The sequence below is a fragment of the Nothobranchius furzeri genome, chromosome 7, assembly GCF_043380555.1.
Source record: "Nothobranchius furzeri strain GRZ-AD chromosome 7, NfurGRZ-RIMD1, whole genome shotgun sequence".
Taxonomy (NCBI): Eukaryota; Metazoa; Chordata; class Actinopteri; order Cyprinodontiformes; family Nothobranchiidae; genus Nothobranchius; species Nothobranchius furzeri.
The window spans coordinates 75493186-75519403 of NC_091747.1; the positions used below are offsets into that span (position 1 = coordinate 75493186).

General features: G+C 41.9%; 1 protein-coding gene across 7 annotated transcripts in view; it reads left to right on the forward strand.

Annotated features, from left to right (window-relative positions):
- grin2bb (glutamate receptor, ionotropic, N-methyl D-aspartate 2B, genome duplicate b) overlaps positions 1 to 26218 on the forward strand; it is a 222365-nt gene that overhangs the window by 24090 nt on the left and 172057 nt on the right. For all 7 annotated transcript variants that reach the window (XM_070553751.1, XM_070553750.1, XM_070553746.1 and 4 more), the window contains one exon: positions 8212 to 8774. In XM_070553751.1, coding sequence (XP_070409852.1) covers positions 8766 to 8774 — 9 coding nt within the window. In that variant the 5' untranslated portion in view covers positions 8212 to 8765. The remainder of the gene's footprint in view (positions 1 to 8211; positions 8775 to 26218) is intronic.

Below are 26218 nucleotides of genomic sequence, written 5' to 3' on the forward strand. Positions count from 1 at the left end.
TTTTGATTTGCCAGTGATAGACCGCGAGGGTAACTAACCGTGCGGAGACGAAGAGGAGGCAAAAATTTGATATCAAGTTCAAAGAGAATGTGCGCTGCAGAACACTCTGGGGAGCAGTAGGGGTTGTATGAACTAGTCGACTTCACTATAGTGACTTTTTATGCCTGTCGTCGACTAGTCGCTGTCACGTGATAATGACCGGCAAGATGCAGCCCTCGGAAAAGACAGCAGCCTGCTGTCAGCAGGTGATAAGCTCCTGCGCTCGGGGGGGGGGGGGCACCGATCACTGATGTGGCCGCCAAGCAGGGAGCGCTCCGCTGTTTTTGCGGTTGGTAGATCTGCCTCCTGAGCACGGCCACAGTAACAATCAGGTGTCGCCACCTCAAAAACTAATTTAACACGCGATCGTTCATGTCAGTTCATTTCCTTTAATGCTTTCTGTCTTTTATTTGCGCCTGATGCGTTTCGCTGTGGAGCAGGGCACATCAACTTGTCATCTGGTGACACACCGATCACTGATGCCGCCGGCAAGCAGCGAGCGCTCCGCTGTTTTTGCGGTCGGTAGATCTTTTAGAACTGCAGTTCAAAGGTAACTCATAAGGTGAATATATATGAACCCAGGTAGCGGTTTCTCTTTAGGATTGAGAGGAGATGCAGGAAGATAATAAACAGGCAGGACAGAAAAATAGTCAAATAAAAACAAGTTAGTTTTTGTACCTGGTGGTTGCAAACAAACAGACACCATTGAAGGTAATCAGAAGTGAGGAACAGAAAATGAAATAATTATTTTAGTGTTTAGAGCAGCAGGAACTCCGAGAGGCTGCAGGCGCAACAGTGAGTTTGCGGCCGCTGTGCAGGGGGAGGGGGGAGAGGGCTGAAGCAGAAACTACCGTTGTTAAAAGAAATGTGTTTAACTTTGAAAATGTGGGCGCAATTTTAATTGTCAAAAACTCCAGCGAACCATTAGTTCATTTTGCTCAAATAGAAATAGAGGCCTGCCTCTAATTCTGGCCCTCCTTCCAATAAAGGCCAGGAGCTTGATGAGCTTGGGTCAAATACAGGCCCGGGCCTGTATTAGAGGATTTACGGTAAGCAAAATGCTGAGAGGAAATAAAGTTTTGGAAACATCTGTTAAATGAGTATGAGCCAATAAAATGAGACATTTAGGACAAATAATGTTGAGAAATAAATGCTGGGTTTAGATTAAAGCAAAAGCAAAAATAAATGCAATTAAAGCTGCAAGCAGCGTCGTTCGGCCCTCGCAGCTCCGCGCCGCTCCGGCCTGGCCGGCAGCCCAGCGCTCCAGGGCACGTCCGCGGAACAGAAACGTCAGCCACCCCGACACCAGAAACCGCTAACGATCACCTCTTCCACACCTCACCCTGACTCAGCATCCCCTCTGAGCCCACCATTATATTACACGTCTCACCACTAGGGCAAACTCTATCTTTACAACACTGGTGGTTTGATGACACAGACCACCTGTAATGCTTTTCTGGCCACGTTTTTTGAAGTTATTGTAGGTTAAAGTTATCTAGGGTGTGCTGTGACCAACTACAGAAAAATCCCATTGAGGTCAGCTTTGGTTGACAAGATGTTTTTCTGTTAATTTGGCATCAATCGGACAAAGCGTGGCTTGGGGCTGAGTTTTAATGACTCGAGCGAGCGACGGTGGCACAGGAGTTAAGTGCTCGCCCCGTAATCGGAAGGTTGCTGGTTCGAGCCCCGCTCAGTCTGTCGCTGTCGTTGTGTCCTTGGGCAAGACACTTAACCCACGTTGCCTGCTGGTGGTGGTCGGAGGGACTGGTGGCGCCAGTGCTCGGCAGCCTCGCCTCTGTCAGTGCGCCCCAGGGCAGCTGTGGCTACATTGTAGCTCACCCCCACCAGTGTGTGAATGTGTGTGTGAATGGGTGAATGACTGAATGTGTTGTAAAGCGCCTTGGGGGGTTTCAAGAACTCTAGAAGGCGCTATATCAAATACAGGCCATTTACCATATTTAAGGAAATAGGCCACGCCCACAAACTTCAGCTGTCTTTTTCTCTTGGGGGTCAGACTAGGATCACTCACCAGAAGTTTCGTAGCGATATTACGATAACTGAAGAAATGAGAGGCAAACGTATTTCCATGGCGTGATGGCAATTTTCGCCATGCTCCCAAAGCCCCGCCCTTTTTTGAAACCTGCCAGTACTGGATACCAAGTGACCTCACGTTGCCTACTGCTATTTGCCAGAGATTCCTGCTGATTGGGTAAAAGGAGTCCAGTAGGGAGCTGTGAAATAAAGAGTGGCGTGGCGACAGGTCAACGTTTGAGACTTAGCCACGCCCACACCTTTCAACTTTTGAAAAATCCAACGGTTGAATTTTTTCCTCTATGTGTTAAGAGTAAATAGCAGAAGTTTGAACGCGATTGGTGAAAAGGGTGACGGAGCATCACTCTCCAAACAACGTGTGCGAAAACCACTAAATCGCGTACTTGGACCAAAATGGCCGACTTCCTGTGCGACTTTGCACATGGCTCCAAGAGACTTTTTTGTAGGTCCTGAGACACCACATCAGTGTACCAAATTTCGTAATCCTCAGTGAAAGCATGGCTTGGGACTGACAGTTTTAATGGCCCTAGGGGGCGCTATTTAAGAGAATAGGCCACGCCCACAAACTTCAGCTGTCTATTTCTCTTGGGGGTCAGACTAGGATCACTCACCAGAAGTTTCGTAGTGATTTCACAATAACTGAAGAAATGAGAGGCAAACGTATTTCCATGGCGTGATGGCGATTTTCGCCATGCTCCCAAAGCCCCGCCTTTTTTCAAAACCTGCCAGTACTGGAGACCAAGTAACCTCAAGTTGTCTACTGCTGTTTGCCACAGAATCCTGGTGATTGGGTAAAAGGAGTCCAGTAGGGAGCTGTGAAAAAAAGAGTGGCGTGGCGACAGGTCAAAGTTTGAGGCTTAGCCACGCCCACACCTTTCAACTTTTGAAAAATCCAACAGTTGAATATTTCCTCTATGTCTTAAGAGTATATAGCAGAAGTTTGAAGGAGATTGGTGAAAAGGACGATGGAGCATCACTGTCCAAACAATGTGTGCAAAAACCACTAAATCGAATATTTGGACCAAAATGGCCGACTTCCTGTGCAACTTTGCGCTTGGCTCCAAGAGACTTTTTTGTAGGTCCTGAGACACCACATTAGTGTACCAAATTTCGTAATCCTCAGTCAAAGCATGGCTTGGGGCTGACAGTTTTAATGGCTCTAGGGGGCGCTATTTAAGAAAATAGGCCACGCCCACAAATTTCAGCTGTCGATTTCTCTTGGGGGTCAGACTAGGATCACTCCCCAGAAGTTCCGTAGCGATATCACGATAACTGAAGAAATGAGAGGCAAACATACTTCCATGGCGTGATGGCGATTTTCGCCATGCTCCCAAAGCCCCGCCTTTTTTTGAAACCTGCCAGTACTGGACACCAAGTGACCTCAAGTTGTCTACTGCTATTTAACAGAGATTCCTGCTGATTGGGTAAAAGGAGTCCAGTAGGGAGCTGTGAAAAAAAGAGTGGCGTGGCGCCAGGTCAAAGTTTGAGGCTTAGCCACGCCCACACCTTTCAACTTTTGAAAAATCCGACAGTTGAATTTTTTCCCCTATTTCTTAAGAGTATATAGCAGAAGCTTGAAGGCGATTGGTGAAAAGGGCGATGGAGCATCACTCTCCAAACAACCTGTGCGAAAACCACTAAATCGCGTACTTGGACCAAAATGGCCGACTTCCTGTGCGAATTTGCGCTTGGCTCCAAGAGACTTTTTTGTAGGTCCTGAGACATCACATTAGTGTACCAAATTTCGTAATCCTCACTCAAAGCATGGATTGGGGCTGACAGTTTTAATGGTCCTAGGGGGCGCTATTTCAGAAAATAGGCCACGCCCACCGGATGTTCACATCAGATCTTTTGGGGGGCCGGACTAGGATCACTCACAAGAAGTTTCGTGACGATATCTTTAGAAATGACGAAATGGGAGGCAAACGTAAGGCCACGGCGGTACGCCTGACTTCGCCGCGCCGCCACAGCCCCGCCCTCTGCCGAAAACTCCCATAAAGTGACGCCACGCAACCCCCACTTGTCTTGAGTTACCAGCTAAATATTTGTGGTGATTAAGTGAAATGGGGCAATTTGGGACCTTTCACAGTAAAACTTGACCTTTTTGGTCCTGAGGGGGCGGGGCTTGTATGATGTCATCATCCGACCACTCATTTTACTTTGTGGGTAGGTGACGAATGACCACAGAAAGTTTGGTAACTCTATTCCATTCAATTATGAAGTTATAGCAATTTAAATTTTTTTGGCGAGTAGTCAAACTTCGAGGCCTGGCCCAGCCCCTTCAGCATATACGAAAAGTCAGAATCTTTGTCTCATTTTTTTCGCCCATCCCTTCTGAGCAATTTTACACAATTTTTGAGACGATCATGCAAAAAGTGATCGAGCAATCCAATCAGAAACGGACCCTAAAAACGGCAAAAACGGCTAAAAATCGCCATTTCAACCCAAAATGGCCGACTTCCTGTTTGATATTGACCATGCTTGCAAGAGACTTTTCTGTGCGGACTGTTGAGTCCTACAAGTGTACCAAATTTCATAACTGTACGATAAACTAAGCTTTATGGAGAGGGTTTTTTTTCACATTCTAGGGGGCGCTGTTCAGCCATTTTCTTTGCGATTTTTTTGGAACCTTTAAAATATCAAATTTTTCACCAGGCCTGACAAGTTTGCAAAATATTGTGAGTTTTGGGGTTTGTTAAGGTCCCCAAAAAGCCGTTCAAAGGGGGCACGGAATAACAAAAAAAGAATAATCAGAGCAAAAACAAGAGGCCTTCGCAGCGCTTTCGCTGCTCGGGCCTAATTAAATGTTTAATAAATATAGATCATTTATTAGGATGTCAGTTTACAGTTATTATTTCAAAGTGAGATTATTTTAAATTTTACAAATATGTCAGAATACTTCACAGAAGTCCTTAATTTAACTAAAGAACAGAAATAAAATGTTTTCATCAGAGTTCTGTACTTGTCATAATGTGAAAATTACCCCTCCCCCTCCCCCCAAAAAATAAACAAACTAACAAACAAATAAATAAAATGTTCTTTTATTCCATAACATTTCACAACAGAATCAGTTATAAATGCATCTTTTCAGGCTCATTTTGCAGCTCTAATTTCAATGAGTGGAGGAAAAGATGCTTGTTATGATTGTTGTGGTTGAAGGTATAAAATATAATGCATCACCGTTTACAGATAAAAGTCACAAAACCTTTTAAAATGAAAAGTATGACAGAAACAACCCGGTAAATAAAGTACATAATACCAAAATATACTGAGTAAGTCTTCAGCTTATTGTTGACTGAATACAAACATCAACAGGTCTGTGTCACAGAAATACATGTATTTCATAATCAGCTTACGTAAAACCAGTCTGTCTCTGAACTTGCTGAACGGCAGTAAAGCAGAAGCTGTTTTATGCTGTTGCATGTCACGCTGACTGGTCTGCTCTGTTAGATGATGGCGGCACAAGGAGATTGTTTATGCGTGGATTGATAACATTATTATTGAGTCATATCAAAATCACACAGTTTTTTTTTTTTTTACTGTTGATCATCCCTAACTTCCAATACAAGTAAAAAAACAGGACGTTCATTCGTAGTTAGTTAGCTTCAACCCCAAACATTTAAGTGTTTGTGCTCAAGGATGTGCTCCGCTACAGAAAATCATTTATTATGTTCTAGTAAACAGATGTGGTTTATGGACAATAACATACGGTACACGCCTGACTCACAGCGGAGGAAGACACGCCCATCCTCCTCCTCTGTTAGTCCCACACATAGATATGTATATAAACACTAGATGTCTCGTCCCCGCTGTTCGCCAATGGGATGCGACGTAGGAGTTGGAGGTGATAAAAGCATCTAAACATTTGTTCGTCGACCTTCATTAAACAACAGAAGAAGAATTATTACTACGTGTGTGGGACCATAGATATGTATATAAACACTAGATGGCGAAAGCGGGAGTCGAGGGCGTAGCTAAACGGCGGCCTTCTTACCTCAGACAGCTGCCCCCTTTCTTGACGTTGGGGTGTATGGTGCATGTAATATTTAAACAACTCTTAACTTCTCAAATTTCAACCGATTTTCAAAAGGTTTGATTTGTTATAAACACCAGAGATGTGTCTATGAAATAGGATGGGTTTGGCCCATAAAATCCTGTTATTTCACTCCACAAAGCATTTATTCTTTCATAGATAACACATTTAATGTAAGCTACAGTAACTTAAAGTACCGGTATACATAACCTATTACTATATTATATAGATCTATCTATCTATCTATCTATCTATCTATCTATCTATCTATCTATCTATCTATCTATCTATCTATCTATCTATCTATCTATCTATCTATCTATCTATCTATCTCTCTCTCTCTCTCTCTCTCTCTCTCTCTCTCTCTCTCTCTCTCTCTCTCTCTCTCTCTCTCTCACTGAGGTAGTCAACTTTGTTTTGCTAAGCAGTGCACCCACCGTAGCCTCGTCATCCATCCATTGTCTGAACCCGCTTGTCCATGTAGGGTCGCGGGGGTGGGGGGTGGGGGTGGGGGGTCTGGTGCCTTTCTGCAGCAGTCAACGGGCAATCAGGCGGGGTACACCCTGGACAAAGTGCCAGTCCATCGCAGGGCAACACAGAGACACACAGGACAAACAATCATGCATGCACACACCTGAGGACAATTTGGACAGACCAGTCAACCTAACAGTCATGTTTTTGGACTGTGGGAGGAAGCTGGAGTACCCGGAGAGAACCCACGCATGCACAGGGAGAACATGCAAACTCCATGCAGAAAGATCCTAGGCTGGGAAGCGAACCCAGGACCTTCTTGCTGCAAGGCATCAGCTCTAACCACTGCGCCACTGCGCAGCCTAGCCTCGTCATCTCCAAGACAAATTAGACAGCCAATAAATACAAAAACATCCACAAACACAGTTATTTAGACAACCGGGCTGTCGTAAAGTCGTTAATGGTTTTGTAGAACCACGTAAAATATCGATTGTGGTCTCAACCTGAATAACATGTAGATAGGCGGGACACATGGTTCACAGTTAAGTCACTTTCAAAAGCAAAAGCGTTACTTTTAACATGTGCAAGTATGTTGTCTCAAGCCCATGTGTTCTAAGGGTCGTAACAAGGCAAACCGCTTGTAAATCCGTTAATATTTCATCGAGTCAAGGGTGTTTTTGTTTAAGCTGATGACTGACCTTTCAGCTGCTAGCATTGAGAGCGGAAGGGTCTGTTGTCTGAGGTAAGATGGCCGCCGTTTAGCTACGCCCTCGACTCCCGCTTTCGCCATCTAGTGTTTATATACATATCTATGGTCCCACACACGTAGTAATAATTCTTCTTCTGTTGTTTAATGAAGGTCGACGAACAAATGTTTAGATGCTTTTATCACCTCCAACTGTTGAAGTCTGTCCGCCCCAGCATGCAAGCACCTGCACGCTCCCCGCCTCCTTACCTGGTGTCGGTGTATTTTGATGGCAGCGTCACAGCGCCACATACAGGTCTGGCATGGTTACTACAGCATTTTGGGGAGTTTTTCTCTTCACAAGTGGATAAAGATATTTTCAGAAGTGGTGCTGTGTTTGTAAGAATGCCTTAAAGGAAGGTCATTTTGGAGAAATGTAATGTGGACAAGGCCCAAGGAAAGGACACAGTCCCTGCTGTTTGCTTTTTTAAATAAAAAAAACATCAGAACAACAAAACAAAAGTTTTTATTATCTACAGTTTTAATTATCACAGATTTAGGGACAAGAAAACACATAAAAAGGGTTTTAAATGATAAAACATGAATATCTCTTAAAGAGCAACAAGTGTTCTCTGACATGACTGATGTCAGAGGCCTTCACTAATGCAGAATACAGAAGGATTTAGTTTAAACTCAGACTTTTATTGTGTGTTAAGCCAGTAGAAACAGCTGTTGGTGTGTTTACTCTAGAAATGTCTAAGTGTGGCCAGTGGTGTGAAACTTCCAACACATTCAGATTACAGCGAGTTAAGCCCTGACCTTGAAGAAAGCCTAAAATAATAAAAAGGGACTTGTAGACTGTGAAGTTCAACCGTCACCATCATCATCCGCTGCTGTCTGACCCTGCTCTTTGTTCCTTTCTCCTGTTCAGACTGAGGCGAGCAGAGAGAGGAGCGAGCTGGCCCGCTGATGATCATGACTGGTTAAATTAGGCAAAGGCTCAGAGTGACAGAAAGGCCAAGAGGAAAGAAGAGACAACATACACTGCTGCTGCTCATCTCCACAGCAACAGAGCTCTGGAGGGAGACCTTGACGAGCTGGATCACTGGCTTTAAAGGAAGGGAGAGCAGTTGGATGCAGCGAGACCAGTGAAAAAAACTTTGTTTCTTTAACTGACTTCCCCCAGAAACGCTGATGTTCGGGGTTTTTAGTACTTCTGTCATCTGAGTCAGAAGCATATGTCAGCCAGTTTGGTCTTGTTCATTGCAAATTAGTCTTTTTAGGCAGACATCATCGTCCCTCGCTCTAACAGTCCTCCCTTTCTGCCTTCAAACAACCCAAATCTACTCCTCCATCAAACCGCCAGGCCTCCCTTCTGTCTTCTGTGACTTCAGCAGTTCATCCGAGGCTATGAGAGGAGGATTTGGATCGAAGGCCACTCCATCATGCCCGTTCTGACGAGTCGAGAGGAGATCCGGGCTGGCAATGTTCAAGGTAGGCCGTGTTTTGAAGTAAAGCTTTTCTTTCCTCGTCCTCTACTTGTTGCTTCACTGCTGTGGTCAGGTTCAGCTGAGACTTACTCAAATCACACATGTGGATAAATATGGCTGATGGTAAAGTTATCTAATAACAGGTACATTTAAAACACATTTATTTATTTACTGGTTTTTATCCAACTATCTAAATACTTAGAGGATAACAACCTACTATCACAGTACCAATCGGGGTTCAGAAAAAACTTCTCGACAACTACTGCACTGCTCAAATTTTCTAATGACATCTATTCTGGTTTTGACAATAATTTATTTGGTGGTGCGATTTTTCTTGATTTAACAAAAGCCTTTGACCTCGTCAATCACTATCTACTTTTAGATAAATTATATGCTTTTGGTCTGTCAAGGCCGTCTCTACTGTGGTTTAGTTCTTTTCTTCATCATCGTTCTCAATTTGTTTCCTTTAATGGTTCTGAATCAAACATGCGTGGTGTCATCAGAGGTGTTCCCCAAGGCTCCTCACTTGGGCCATTATTATTTTCAATTTTTATTAATGATTTACCACAGTGCTGCAGATCCTGTTCTGTTCAGTTATATGCAGATGACACAGTCTTATACTGTTCTAAGTCGAGTAAATCCGAATTACAAGAAGCTATTCAGCCTAATTTTGACGAGGTGCAGCTCTGGCTAACGCAGAACAAACTTCTTTTAAATAAATCTAAGACTTACTCCATGCTGTTTCACAGAAGTAGAACTCTATCTGACAGTGACAGGACTCTTAATCTTTATTTTTTGGATTCCTCCCCGGTTCAACCGTCTGTTAAAATGAAATATTTAGGAGTTTGGCTAGAGCCAGAGCTGTCTTTTAAATTTCACATTCACACAACATGTCTTAAGGTCACACGGTGTTTACGTATCCTTTATAACTCAATAAATTGCTTTGAACCTATTGTTCGAAAGTGCATCGTCACTCAGCTTCTGTTACCGATCATTGATTATTCTGATATTTTATACCAAAACTCAACAGTTTCTAGCCTGCGGTCTCTTGATGTCGTCTATAACAGTTTGTGTCGTTTTATTTTGCGGTGTTCATTTAACACTCATCATTGTTATATGTATGATCTTCTTGGTTGGCTTCCTTTAAAAGCTAGACGACAATTTCATTGGTTGATATTTATGTTTAAGTGCATTTATTTTGATTTTCCACTTTATCTAAAAACACTTTTGGTTCCCATTGATTCCTTGTATTCAACCCGCTTAACTACTCTTCCATCATTTGTTGTTCCTCGTTTTAAAAAGGAGGTGGGTAGACTCGCCTTCTGTGTTAAAGCTCCTCAGGACTGGAATAAATTACCCGCTGAATTAAGATCCATCTCAACAATTCGTAAATTTTCCCGCACTGTTTATGCTTATGTAAAGCCAAGCTGTAGTTGCTTTGTTTAATCTTTACTATGATGATTTTGTGCATTCAATGGCTAACATGCTGTATTTCGTTGCCAAACTTTGTATTCAATTGGGATACTACTTCACTTTAGGTTTATTTACAATGTAATTTCTTGCCCTTATTTCTCTTTGAGTGCCTCACAGCAGTTTTATTTAATTTAATTTGGTATATAGGTATGTATGTACGTATGTACACTTGTTGGTATCTATGTATCCTTGCTTATGTGTTTATATTTACGTGTGTATATATATACATTTATACATATCGTTGATTTTACTATTATTTACTTTCCCCTTTTTTTTTTTTATTTCTGTTATAACTTTCTAACTCTGCCACCTTATTTGTTATTGGTTGTGTTGTAGGAGGACCTGCTCGAAAACGAGATGTTACATCTCAAGCAGTTTATCCTCCTGAAAAACATAAGTTAAATAAATAAATAAATAATAAATAAATAATTTAGAGTGAAGCTTCTGCATCTGTTTTCCAGAACGGGGCCACGGAGGCTCAGTGGGCAGGTGTCGCCCCTTTACCGGATCGGCTCGGGGTTCGGCACCTTGCGATGACGTCACACCAGATGATTGGCTAAATGTACAACTTACGAAAAATTACGCTACCGCGTTCGTAAAAGTTACATTAGCACGTTGACAGGGAAGATTTTGATTGGTTCAAACAAATTTTCAGTTGTGATCCTGTAGTCCAAAAAACTTTTTTGGGGGAAATATATGTTTAAATTGCCAAATAAATTTAAAATAAATATCAATTGATAAATGGAGACCCTCAGCAGCTCTGATTGGACGAAATAGGGCAAAAATTTAAATAACTTTATTGAACAAATAACAAGTACACAACAGTTAGAATGAACAAATGGATTTATTTACGTAAGAACTAGCAAAAATATACAGAAGAATTCCACATTAATGCAAAGCGAAAGGGAAACCCTTTTAAATGAATACATTTAAAAACTGTAGTGCTTTTTGGCACAGTCTGATGATGGTTTTATGTATTTTCACATTCTTTACAAAACAAATTACAGAACACATTTAAGCAGTAAGAAACAAGAATGCATTAACTAAACTGCTAAACTCTCCAAAACTTATGTGTGACAAAACATTGTAAAGGAGTGGATTTGCCATTGTGTGACATCATCTGCCGGCGCAGGACCCCAAACCGATCTGGCCGCCCCAGCAGATTCAGTACCTACAGCGGTTTGAACCCAGACTCCATCCATGTCAGTTGTTATGTCCTTGGGCAAGACATTTACCCCTCCTTGTCTACTGGTTGTGGTCAGAGGGACCGCTGACGCCTGTGTTTGGTAGTCTCACCTCTGTCAGTGAGCCTAGGGCAGCTGTGGCTTCATTGTAGCTCATCACTATTGTGCATGAATGAGTGAACGGCTGACTGTTGTGTAAAGTGCTTTGGACTCAGAAAAAACACTGTAGAAGTGAGGGTCATTTATAATTTAGTTTATTTGACTAAAAGAGACAAAAGTGAACAAAAAAACTGGAAATAACACATAACTCTTTATAGACTAAGGTCACAAAGTCTGTGTCCAGATGGAGTTTTAGAAATGAAATGTAATTGTTTTGTTCTGAGGGCCGTTGACTTCTGTGTTTATCCTCCTGGCCAGAAGCTCCATCACGCATGAGAACTGCATGATGAGAACACCTCTGAACTATTGCAGGGTGGTTGGAGGAGTTCCTCTGGGAGGATGTTTAGGTACCATCCTTTATTCATGGCTGTTCTGCTGCCAAACTGTGAGTGAGTCCATTCCCTCGGCTAATCCTAACCCTAGAAATCCATTTTACACACAATTGTACATTATTCTGATAATTAAATAATTTAAGCAACAACAAAAAACAAAACAAAACAAAACAAACAAAAAAAAAACACGAGAAGCCACTCAGGAGCCAAATTAATTTGACTCATATTCAAGGCTGAGCCATAGGAACTGACTCCTTGCTGATTTGACCACTTTTCAAATGAATGCACTAATCACTTCTTTTCCACGAGTTTAGTTGCATTTGACATGATTTCTTGAGGCAGCCGTGTGTTTTGTTTCTCTTTGCCCAATAATACAAAATAGTCCTCATGATTTCAGGTCATGTGACTAATCAGTAGATGTAGAAATAATAGCTGTGATCAGGACAACAACAATGTGTTATTATTTCAGGACGTGTGATAAAAACAAAAGGCTCAAGGACTAGTTTAGCGATTTGTTGTGGGGTTTATGTTCCATGATCCATGCAGCAGGACTGCCCTGTTTATCCGACAACAATCACTTTATTATAATGGACTCTGAGACACATCAGCTTAAAGCAAACTAAAACCGAGTTCTGCAAAGTACAAAATGTTTACAATTAACTTTAATTTGATTTAAAAAAATGTGTCTGCAATAGCCAATCAGGAGAGGAAAGGGACAGAGATCTGTTTGTCGAGCAAAAACATAAAGTTTTATTTTATGCATGCTTTCTCCTGGTGTTTTGTGCTACAGCCTAGTGTTGAGATAAGGGATAACAAGTCACTTGCTTTAATAGGCCCATCAAAATGAAGAGTTGTAGTGCTCCACAGGGAAAACCGGGTCTAGAACATCGTTTCCATGTAAAGCAGCACTGTGTGGACGCTGCAGTCCTTTTTTATCACTGAGCTTCTGCTCCTTTTGTCTGCTACTATTGAGACACTGATAAAAAGACACATTCAAACGTTGAAGGAGCATTTAAAAAAGAATAATGAGGCTTCGTCAAAGAGACGTTGTGACTAAAGAGAGGAGATCTCAGTAACATCATCCAGAAAGCGAGGCCTTTCTTGGTGTTCACTTTTACACCAAATGAAAATGTGTTTGAGATTTCCTTGTGAGCGTGGACAATTTTGAAACTGAAAATTAGCAAAATCTCTCATTCTGTCACTGTGTCCGGCTGCTGCCAACGGAGCAGCTCCGGGATTTGTCCCTCGGTGGCATCGCGGATTAGGTTTTGGGCCGGATTGCCTTTAGCCGCCGGGCAGAGACTAGTTTGTTCGCACAAATCTAAACTGAGCTTTCATCAAATCACAAGACGTGACGTAACCATCTAATTCTGGTGCACGTCTTTGCCGAAGCGTGATTTAGAGGGAGGTGTGACAGCTGGCATTAAACCTCCTGCAGAAGACAGCAGGCGTTCTGTAGTCTCGTCACTCTTTAACATATGCAGCTCAGAAACCGCACGCTCGGAAGTTTAAAGATGCTGCAGCGGAGGAGAGTTTTTGAGTGAAAATGATGATTACAGGGAGGCGTCAAAGGTGTGGCAGAGAGAAAAAGAGACAGACACAGCCAGTGGATCCTGAGGGAGCTTCACTCACTTTGGATGAAGGAGTCAGCACTGTAAAGACACGTACCTCTGGCTGAATGGGCCTCTGAGGGGTGTGTTGTTGTTGTGGCACTGCCTGCTGTTGCAGCGAGGTGGTGGGGTGGGGTGTGAGAGCTGACTCTTGACAGGCGGGAAGCTCGGCCCCCGCTCTGATTGGCTGACCACAGACAGTCAGACAGCAGTGAAGGACAACGCGATGATGATGATGATGATGATGATGATGGTGGTGGATTCCAGTGACAGCCGGCTGAGTCTGTTTTGGATACGTGTGAACAGCTTTACAACTGTTGATTGAGTCGTTGGAGGATTGCAGGTGCTGAGCAGCCTGGTGCTTGTTGTTTACTCAGAGCCAGTCAGAGAGGGAGGCTGCAGAGGACGGAGTCACACACCCCTCACAAGGCTCTCTGCAGCCATGCTCTTGGGTTTGCTCTGGAGATGCATGACGCGGCGTGACAAAACAAAAGCATCTTCAGAGGAACTGAGGATTTCATGTGCCTGTTTGCTCAACAACTTAGTAAATTATATGTCAGTTGTAGGATATGATTCTTCACTATTTAATGTCACCATATTGTCCCCCTCTCTGGTAGTTGGTACAAACCAGTTCAGGACGTTTTGACCTTTAATCACAATAATTATTATAATTGGTATCATTGGTACTTAACACACTGAGATTCAAAACAAACAAAGGATTGATTGTTTTATTATTATTATTATTACTATTATTTGAAACTTATAAAAACACCATGATTGCGAGCAGGTAGGCAGGAAACACACCCTCACAAGACTCCTCCGATGCACCTTGGCTGCCAGGGCCTGGCAGCACCCGATGCAGAGTCGACACCAAAATGACACTACTTCATCAACTACTTCAAATACTTGCTTGTTGATTTTTCATTTAACATTCAAATTAATTGCTACAAATATTTTTTTCTAAGATGCAACTGTGTTTAATCCCAACACAACAGCGCTGACCTCATGACTACAATGCAATGCGTAAATCATCGTGTTGTTTATATGAAACCAATGCTTACTTTCTGTTGTCTTATCATGATTGTTTCACTTTATTTTGCTGTAGCTCTGTGAGCCAGCGTTGCATTGATGAGACTAGGAGGATTGATGGAGGATTATCATGCCATTTCTCAAATTTACCGTCTGTGTTTTTACACAGCAGACCTGTTAGGCTTAACAAGGGATAAGGACCCAAAATAAACATTATCAACAAAATAAAAAACACAATGACTGAATCAGGAAAATGAAAGTGTATCCCCAGTGATCTGCTCTGCATATTTAAAGAGCAAGTTTACTAAGAAACGGGTATTTATTTGTTATTTTTTAAATATGATGAGTCACTCCGAGTTTAACATGAGAGCTGAATGTAAAACCAGTCTTCTACCCCTATTTCTGAGATAAGCTGAAAAAAGAAAATAGAGACTCTTAGAAAAGCCACTCAGATATACGTCACACTGTCACTTATTTGTGGACTCACCATTCTTAATGTTGTTTGTTTAGCGTCCAGGAAACAGCAGAGAATGTCTAGTAGAAGCTAACCGTTAGCATTAGTAACTCCACCACACAGCAGAACTCCTTCAGACTGGGGTTATTTGTTGAGATAAAACGTCAATGTTGCAGAGCAAACAGAGTCAGTGGTGGAGTCATGTTGCTGTTAGCCAATCAGTAGAGAGATGTCCAAATATCAGGAAATAATAATGAGTAAGACTCCAAATCCTGCCATTTTCTGCCCCTCTCTCCTCAACTCCTTGTTCCTGAAACAGGAGCGCCAGAGGTTTGTTCCCACAGACTCAAAAGGCATACATTTATACTAATTTTTAAAAAAAACAAGCAGGCTTGGTTGTTTATGACTTTAAATGTAGATTATAATACTCAGACACAATAAAATCTGGTTCAACGGTTAAAGAAATAACAGCTTCTGAAGTGACATCAGCATTTAAATGTGTGTTTGGGAGAGACTGTTGAACAACAAGGTAACATGTGGTTGGCGTGCTCCCGCTTGATGACCTGAATGCTCATGCGTTTATGTGTTAGGAACCAGAAGAGCACCTCTTTGTCGTGTCACGGCCCAACGTGATCCCACTGTCAGTGTGACTGATCCATCAGAGAGGGAGCCTTTACTGTGGAAACACCGTATAAACGTTTATGACAAACGTGAAAATGTATTTTCACTGTTCAGCCGAGCGAAAAAAATAATAGTTTTCTACAGAGATGTGGAAATAATGAGAAGTGGTCGGATGACTCATCCTATGTTCTTTGTAGAGCTTGCCAGTGGGTATAAAGTTTACGTATAGCTGCTATATACGGAATATTGTCAAGGTTTACGTTTTATGTGGGTATAAAACTAAAATATGGTCCTTTGGAAGTGCTAAAATGAGATAAAAATACTTTCACGTGACACATTTTACCACATTGTTGTGAGTTTCACACATATTCATCCAAAATGCAGATGCTCTGTGAGAAAACAAACATTCAGGGTTAGAGGAACTCCAAATACATTCATGATCTTTTTGTTCCAGACTCTATAAATCTCAGTTCTTATGTAAAACAGTGCAACTAAAAAAGCCTTAAAGAGGGAGAGGAGTTGTCAGGAAAATGCATCGTTCAGCTGAATGTTTGCAAACCTTCATCTGAGCTAGCAAGAAAGCTACTGGAACAAGTTCCTTTAAATGGATAAGCCAAAGTGGAGGTTTTAGTTCATAATACACAAAGTCATGCTTGGCCTGAAGAGACTGGAGTGTCTCCAGACACCAGCAAACCTTAATGAGATGCAGAGATGTTGGAAAGTAAAAGAAAAGAATTCCTCCATTTTGATGCTGGAGACTAAAAACATCAGACAGGAGAGGTGGAACGATTGCTGCTGAAAAGTGGTTTCAAATATGACTATTTTAGGCAAAGACAGCTGATTTGAGATAAACTTACAGGATGAGCTAAATGTATGTTTTAGTGACACCATGGTAAAAAAAAAACTTAAAATGATTCAAACAAGCTGCTGCAAAGATGCTGGAAGAAAAGAAAAATGGAGGAAAGAGTCCAACTCACTAAAAGTAAAACACAAACCACACAGCATTGCTGATATGTAGCTAACCTACATGTTGCTGTTCGTAACGGGTGGTGCGCAGACAAAAATAGCTCTGATTGATGAACAGAGACATTAGCTGAAATTATTAAAAGCTAATTATTAAAAACTGTTGTAGAATCTCATAACAACAAAGTCCAAAATTTAAATAATTTAACTGAAGAATCAGAGACCCTAAAATGACTAAATCTCCATCTGCATTTTGTCTCAGTAAATGAATAAATAAATGAATAAAGTCTAACAAGTCCCGTTTGTTGTGGGTTGACATTCTTGTTTATGTTTATTTATTCGGCCGACGCTTTTATCCAAAACGATGTACAATTATTAACTTAACTTGTTGTGATCTGTGGGGGAAACCGGAGTACCCGGAGGAAACCCACGCATGCTTGGAGAGAACATGCAACTCCACGCAGAAAAGCAGCAGCCGGGTTTCGAACCTGCAACCTTGCTGCGAGGCAGCAGTGCTAACAACTGTGCCTTGTGGCTTCATGGAAGAACTGAAAGCTGCTGTAGTTGATTTCGACAGCAGCTGGAGATGATTTCTGGCAGGCGTGTGTTACCTGGGTTCAGCTCAGAGTGAGTGTGTCGTACAGCTGCTTTCTGCTCGGTTTCTTCCACATTTGCGTGTGACTGCACTCTCGGGTTAAAGCAGAGTCAGTGAACCTGGGTGTAGTTAACGGATTCCTGTAACTAAACATGTCAACATCCCACACAGTCCCTGACCAGCTCCATGCTGCTCACACAGAAGTCTGCTTCGTTTCATGATCTTTTTATGCATTTTTGTGAATCTTTTCCAGACAACTAAACCGAAAATGTTTTCTGTGTGAGGCCGGAGGTGATTTTAGAAATATGAGCCATTCTGATCCCTGTTCTTCCCCAGGACACGGACCTTTAAACGCCACCTTAAAATGAAACATTTAGACTCCTGGCTCCGTGGAACAGCTCTTAGTGGATATTTTAAAGTTTTTAAGGTTGTTTAAAGGCTTTTGTTTCTCGTTTCAGTGAGTCTATACATAACTCTTGTCCCTGGATCACTTTGCTTGATAACTAAAGCCTGGTTTATGCTTCTCCGTCTGCTCCGCAAGGGACAGACACGCACGGATTGACGGAAGCGTTTTGCTCTCCCACTTCTCCGTCTCCTGGAGAGTGTTGCAAAGCAATTGCCCGCCAGGACAACAGAGGGCGTAGCGCTGTTCTGTGGTATCCTGTCATGTATCGGTCCAAGATTGTGTGTTTATATTGTGTTTTTGTGTATATAAGAGACTTTTAACACGGACATATTTGTCTCTCATTCTCCCACCTCTTCATGCGCTCCCCACCTCTAAATGTCATGTTCTGCGGGTGGAGGTGGCAGACCATGTGTGGTGGTGGGTTCCGGAGGCAGATGAGCAGGCAGACGGATGTAAAAAATAAAAAGCTGTTTATTGAAGGATGGGAGCACAGGACGAACGAACATGGACAACGACAATGAACCGACAAAGAGCAACACGGAGGGAGGTATAAATACACAAGGGAATCAGGAACACATGGGCAGAGTAATCAGGGACAGGTGAGAACAATTAGGCTAATCAGGGCAGGAGAGACATTCAGGGAGGCTGGAGCGGATCATGACACTAAACCCACGTTTCCTGTCATTTCCGTCCACAAATAAAACGCTTGCTGCGCATCTTTTCACTCCTCCAGTCACGGGAGAATTAAACGTTCATATTTTAGAGTTTTTCGTGAGGTATTCTTCAAGCTGCTCCGTGTCTGCCGCTAGTTATCCTCGGCTCTCTTTGCAATGGCGGCGCTGTAAACAACAGCGGCGTCCTGACCAATCACAAGCTTGCGTAATCCGTCTCGTTCGACGGATGTTTAAAAAAGTGGGCTCGACTCCGTACGTACTTGCGTGCCTGCCGGAGCCCTACGCAAGGACAGATAATGGCGTTGTGTGTCTCCGCACTGACGCAGACGGAGAAGCATAAATCAGGCTTAAGTCAAATTTTTTAAATGTGCTTCATTTGATGAGGTTTGAAGCAGAAATCCAGAATTTCTTTTAGAGGGCACCATCTAGAGGTGCTAAAATGTATTGCACCTTATGCCCCTCGCCCTACTTCCATGATTACGGCTGGGAGCAATGCCAGGAGAGGCGCCAGGATTCTTCAGACACATTTTACTTGATAAACCAGAATTTGAACCTACATTTATCCTAATTTGATAGAGTCATAAACCCAAGAATATTCTCCTCTTCTCTTTAATGTCTGGTAATTTGTGACAAAGCAAACAGGTGGAGGAGGAGCTAAGAATATAAAAGAGGGACCAAAGCTCAGACTCTGCTGTTCTGATGCTCAACAGGAAATCTACCAGTATACATCCTGCTATAATTGTGCAGATTCGGCTTAAACCAGCTCCAACACAAACCACCAGTGCTGCTCTGTTGGTGTCTTATTTTTCACTGAGGTATCGGACGCAGAAATGGAGCTACAGATGGGTCTTTCATCTTGCATGTATTCAGTACTGAGGGCAAAATAACACATGCAGAGTTTTCATCAGAATGTGTCAGTTTTTGTTTTCTGCCAAATGGAGGTCTTTTGAAGCTCGTATACTGACAGCCAGAAAAAAGTCTTAGAGGGTTTTTTTAAATTTCATTTAGCCACAGAAAGACGATGGTGCACCTTAAGGCTGAGAAAACAGCAAAGGTGCGGAGACAAGGAAGTCTGATGGAGGGTGTGGTAGCTGAATATGTAACATTTGATCATTCTGAGCTTACACAGGCTGGATTTATCAGTTTAGAGGAAAATCATGAAAAATGACAGAATGAAGAGAAATAAACGGGATCTTTGACGCTAAGTCTAAAAAGTTCTGTGATGAAATCAGTCAGGGAGCTAATTTAAAAACTCAAATAACACAAAGAGAGGGTAGCATTTTCAATGTAAACTAAAGAAAATGCATTCAAATCAGGTGCTGTTTTATTACATCATCCAGATGCTCCCATCTTTAGCAGGTGGTTTCTGTTTGATGTCTCTAGGGTCTAGGCTCGCTAAACTCGCTCAGTGTCAGTGCATGTGTCTCTGTTTGATCCTCACAGGGAAGCGTGTCAATTAATTAGCTGCGACTTGAGACTGGGAGTGGGTCTACAGAGCAGGCAGCTGCAGAGGAGATGAGGAGGAGGTGGCCCAAGATGAAGGAGCAGCTCAGATTCAGATCGTAGCAGAGGAGTGGCCCGTCAGGGAGATGGAGGGAGAGTGGAGACCTGCTGAAAGGGAGGGAAGACTGAAAGTGGACAGAGAGAGACAGGATGATGCTGATCCAGTGATGGCTGCAGGGTGGAGAGGATCAGGTGTGGGAAACACCTGAGTCAGAGGAGACAGGAGGATCTTCATGATTGACTACATCCATTTTAATACAGGTTTTCTGTGGTTTGGGGTCCTTACCGCCTTAAATCCTGTGATTTATTAAACCCCATTTAAGATTATTTATGAAGCTATTGAAAAGATGACACGGGTTAGGGTTAGGGTCACCGTTTTAGCTCCACATTGACACAGTTTGTAAAAACATGCTTGTTACAAGCCAATTTACCGGGCTAGCTCCACTCTTCTAGATTTTATTAATATCTCAGGGTTTGACTTGTAATCGATGTAGTGAGCGTGATAATGCCAGTTACCAACAAACACTCTTACTCTGTAGAGAGTTGATTAGCAATCACCGCATTACCCAGAGCTTCTAATTCTGACCAAAATTAGTTCAAGCAGATAAAGAGGAGGCGCAAACACACCTACGCACCCGTCCAGTCCATGAAGCTTATGTACACTTCAGGTTAAGACCCTTGTCAGCTGTTCCTTTTACTGACTTTACCTGTAGCCTAGGATGGAGGAAACAACTTATATCAATACCTTGGGATGGCATTTACAACCAGCATCTCACCTTTGCTTGGTTACCGACAGGAGGAGACCCCACTCGTAAATCCTTTTTTTGTTCCACGAATCCGAGGAACTAGGTTTTATTTCACACAGATGAAAAAAAGAATAATAATCCAAACAAAATCCAGACAACGCGGGTTAAAAAGTGAAACAACTCTTTGCCAACAAACTGAGTAATAGCAAAGTTGAGCCGAATAAGCTCTCCAAAAATGACACTAGGTCAGATTACCACAGACAAAAAGCTGAACGCTAAAGCTTCCTTCTTTCCATCTCTGTACCTCACAAACTCTTCCCATCAAAGGCCATCTCTCCTAAAAACTCTCAAAAGCCTTTCTCCAAAAAGCTCAGTCCATGACTGACTGACTCTCACTCATCCCATCAAAGCTCATCTCTCGAACAGACCCAATATCTTCCTTTTATTTTTTCTGTCCCCCCTCCCTCACAGTCTTTTCTTTGTTTGCTGCTTCAGACTTCCTGGTCACGTGCTCCTCTTCTTCTTGTTACTTCTCCAATGGCCCTGACGAGACCATAAATCTTGGATGTCATGATTTCACCTTTTCTTCTCCCAGTCTTCATCCGTTCACTTGTTTCTTCTTCTCAGCGCCTCCTGCAGGCTTTCCTCCCATCTCCTTTGGGATTACATCACCTCCTCTCGTAGCCATTGGTCAGTAGGGGGGGACGTGGAATGATTACCCCTTCCTTTTCTTCTGCCCAGGATCAAATGGTCATCTCCGGTATTAGCTGGACAAAATGTCTTATTTATATGTTTATAGCATCTTGACCAACTCCACAGAGGATAAAAGATAACATACATGCTTACTCCCAACATCCGTTCAGGTCATAACAGGTTATATCCACTACATGAATTGTTTGACCATATCAGCAGAGTGAAGGCACATCACTAATTTACAACATCACGGTTCAGGGGGCTAGAAGGCTGCCTGGACACACACACACACACACACACACACACACACACACACACACACGCACGCACGCACGCACACACACACACACACACACACACACACACACACACAAACATGATAAGAGAAGGTAACAGGCCTTTAGCTTGGTTTCACACACACACGGATACACCTTGTACAACCTAGAATTGATATCACATAATGAGAGACATAATCCAGACTTAATTCCATACATTAACAAGTCTGATTATACTCCATACAACAATGCTTATATAGGAGAAAACACGATGACTAATTAGTTATTTAAAAATGTTGATGCTTCATATTCAACATCGTAGTTCAAATAGTTGCTTTCCTACAAATTTAAATGTAAAAGTAATTTAATAAACCCACAAAAACCCCATTAAGCTTAATAATAGTTGCCCATGTTGAATGATAGGGTCTAATCTAGTGATACACATTTGAAGGTAATGCTAATAGTTTTATAATTCTCTGACTAAAACACCCAAGAAATTCTGTTTAATACATAACCAGTTAGAAACCGTTAATTAATAAAAAAATACACACCCAGTGTTAACTTTCACTTCCTGTGTCATGAGCCACATGCAGCATAATGCTAGATTTTAATTTATCAGATACAAATAGTTAATAATGAATTAGACAAAATCAGTTTGCAAAGACGCTTTTAATTATTCATCAAATACTAAAATTAAGTTGTGATTATTCAAGTTTACTGATATTTAGTATAAATAAAAACAAACTGGATGTATTTTTTCTGTCAGTAAAGATTTTCTGGCAACACAGTTATTCTCTTTATTCATATTTTTTTCTGTTTACACAAACTTCTCAATGGAAACTTGGTGGTTTGATCCCAGCTTCCCCACCATATACCAATGGCTAGCTGTTAGCTTATCTAGCCTGTAAGAACTAATCTCACTGTCTCCAAACTAAGAGTGTCCCACAGGCAAAACACAAACTGATTGTGACATTTTCAGGTGTTTCACACGCATTCACCTGCAGCAGCAGGATCCAGCATTTTTATCCAAGATTCAATTCAATTCAATTCAAAGCTTTATTTATAAAGCTCCTTCTACGACCCTGTCAGGGAGCCCAATGTGCTGTACACAGTACATAAAAAATGTAAATCACAATGAATAAATAGACAATAAAAGTTATTAAAACAGTGCAAAGAGGGTAAAACATTGAAGCAGAAACAAATGGACAAAACAAGGGATAGAGAGACCAACAAAAACAAAATCAACACAAAAAAAGGCCGACCTCAAACACGTTCAGGGAACGCCCAGCGAAAGAAGTGGGTTTTCTGGCGACTATTAAAAACCGGCAGAGATGGGGACAGCCTAATTGAGGGTGGCAACTGGTTCCAGAGTGACGGAGCTAGGACTGAGATAGCCCGGTCCCCACGAGTACGACACCTAGAACGAGGGACAGCGAGCAGGCCTTGGTCAGAGGAGCGCAGAGTGCGTGATGACTCTGAGTCAGGAAACAAACGAGGAAGTCAAAGACTGAACCTTCAACTTTCTGATGGACAAAGTGGTCCCGATGAGGAGGAACAGATTTACTTTATCTTGTTGACACTCGTGTGTTTGGGGCGAGTAGCATCTGACTCAGATTTACAAGAAAACGTGTAAAACATCAGAATAAAACATATATCGACATAAATATTAATACTTGTCCTAGCCTGCATATTTTCTATTCTTGTACATTAAGATTACATGAAATCATGACTTTATATGAAGATATTTAGACTGATGCAGTGAATCAAAGCTTTATGTGATGTGAGGTCAGTTGAGCCACTTGTTGCTTTACTGTAAAGATTCAAAACCAAAAGGTGGCAGATTTTATTCAGAAATCTAATAGTGATTGATGGAGTTTAAGTGGGTTTAAGTGGATAAGTAGGGTGAGAGCAGAACTCCTCTGGAAGGTTTTTCCTCAGGTGGATAAAAGTACAACAACTCCCCAGTAAAGAGACGTGTGTGTAGGACCGGTTGGGTTCTTTATATGGACCCTGCAGCTGCAGGTGCCAACAGAAGAAGCTCACAGGTTTCTGGGCCGACGCTGGTTTAGTATGAATGAAGTAAACTATAAAACGCCACAAGTCTCAGGTGCAATGAACTTGTTATCAGAACCTCATGAGAGCTGTTGAGTTTTCCGTGCTGCCAGAAACGTGGAGAGCAAAATTACTCGGACTGTGGATGAAAAACGTCCCCATCACATCTCAGAGTGACGACTGCAGGAAAACTCAGGAGGGAAATACATTTCCTACGATGGCTGTGAGGATGATGAGACCAGCTCTTTATGGACTGAGGGTACCGCTCTGTATCAAAGAGATTTACTGTGCAATATGATTTTAGAAGAAAAAAGAAATTGGATTGAGACCAACAGTGTCCTGCATGGGTCCACATTAGATGGAGATGAGTTGGGTATAATACTCCTGCTACTTCCACTCTCACCGAAGCAGCAGTTAGAATTACTCTCATCATCTCCTGGTTTGGTGGCTCTTTTCTTTTATTTAATATCTTCTTTCCACATCGTCTAAACATTAGAAGTTTGAACAGCATCAACGTAGAGTCAGAGGCACTTGAAACCCTGGATTTCAGGCTGAAAGCCTTCGGTACACAGCGAGGCTGCCTGCTCTTTATTCTGGGTTCTGAGCTCCATTCTGAGATTATATGAAAGGTTTACAAAAGGTGACAGCTTTTCTGGGATGTATAGAGTCGTTTTGGTGATTGACTCAGAAAATATTCAGTCAAAAGCAGAAGGAGGCTGTTATTATGGAAGCATAACATTTCCTCCCCTATGAAAATAACATGTTATAAGGTTTGAACATTGTATTTTACAGATTTATTCTCGTCTTTGGGCTAATAGAGCTGACTTTACTGCAGTGTGTCTAGGGATGGGTACCTTTGACATTTGAATCGATTCGGTACTAATTCCCGGTACCTACGAATCGATACCGGTACTTAACGGTACCAATTTTCGATACTTTTGAGTGTTTATTATTCTAATTCTCTTTTATAATTATTAAATAAAAATGTTTCTCAATATATAACAATATTTGATAAATATCACGATAAATAACATTCAACTGTTTGTATTTTAACATCGTCCTTGTAGTTTTATAAGCTGATAATTAAACTGAAGCAAATTTCCTTTTGCCGTCTTTTTTCATTTGATTTATCCTACTGGGAAGTTAGAATTTCCAAGGAGAAAGCGAACGCACCATTAGCTGATAACAACGGTGGCAATGGAAGCTAACATGCCAAGCTAACGTTATCTTAAAGGGTTTATTTAGCTGCTGGAGCAGATTAAAATGATGATGCCTCACACTTAGATCATTGTAAAGTGAAGCCAAACTTTAGAGCGCGTTCATGTTCTTCTAGTCGGAAATTCGGAGTTCCGAGGAGAAAGCGAACGCACCATTAGCAAAACGGAAGCTAACATATCAAGCTAACGTTATCTTAAACATTTTATTTACCTACCGGAGCAGATTAAGATGAGGATGCCTCACTTAGATCGCTGTCGCTGGTTTCATCATCACCCAGTTACCCATCACATTTAATGAAGTGGACCCAAGCTTCAGCGTGCATTTTTTGCATGCTGCTCTGTTTACAACTGGCTCGCAGCGAGCGACGACATAACGCTCTTGCGCATGCGCAGCTGTCTAGGCAAGTTCTCGTTATGAAGGACGTGCACCGAAACGAGGCACCGTTTAAAATGACGTGAATCGGTGCTCGGTCGGTACTATGGAATTCGGTTGGTACCTTAAAAAGTATCGATTCAAATGTCAAAGGTACCATCCCTAGACACACTGCAGTAAAGTCAGCTCTATTAGCCCAAAGACGAGAATAAATCTGTAAAATACAACGTTCAAACCTTATAACATGTTATTTTCCTTGCTGTGGTCTCGTACGTGCTTGGGCACGTTTGGCCATTCTCTGAGCTGAAGAGACATCTTAATGTTGTTGTGAAAAAGCCTCAGCTGGGGTGACTCTTGACCAGATTAAATAGGACTTGATAAAACATCCAAAATGCTCTTCAGTTAAGTGTTTAGATTTTTTATTATAAGAATATGCCGGCTCATTAGAGCCACTCAGGAGCTACAGAATAACAACAGGTGAGGTAGAACCCCCGCAGCAATGTTCAAAGCGGCACTTCCTTCAAACCATCAAAATAAGAGCCTCAGACGTACACACATACCCTTCGAAACATCTGAAGCGGTAATGATGTATGAATGTACTAGTTGAAAGCAGAAATTCAGAGTCATGAACAACCCTGCCACAGCCTGCTGTAACTAGCATAGTGCTAAAACTAGCCAACTGATACTAAATAAGCCACAAAGTAAAAACAGATCCACACTGTTGGACAAAAACAACATATATATTATTCGTTACAAATCAAGTAGCAACAAAGCCAGGTCACCATCAGTCTGCGATTTTGTAGCCTCCTTTAGCCTCAAACGAGTGTAGGCTATGCTGATGCTCACTCTGGTTTTAGCAGTGCTTCCTTTAGAATTGCTTTAACGTATTGACTTTTTGTCCACATTGTGTCTTTTTCCTCAGCTTGTCACTTCAATATGAAAACTGGGAAAGTGAAGCGGCGGAACAATCAGCAGAGAACATTTTCCTTTTTGTGACATGTCTGTGTGTGTTTGTGTTGTTCTGCAAGTTTACATGACATTAATTTGAGTTTTATTTCACTCAGACTGTTCCTGCTGCAGCTGTGAACG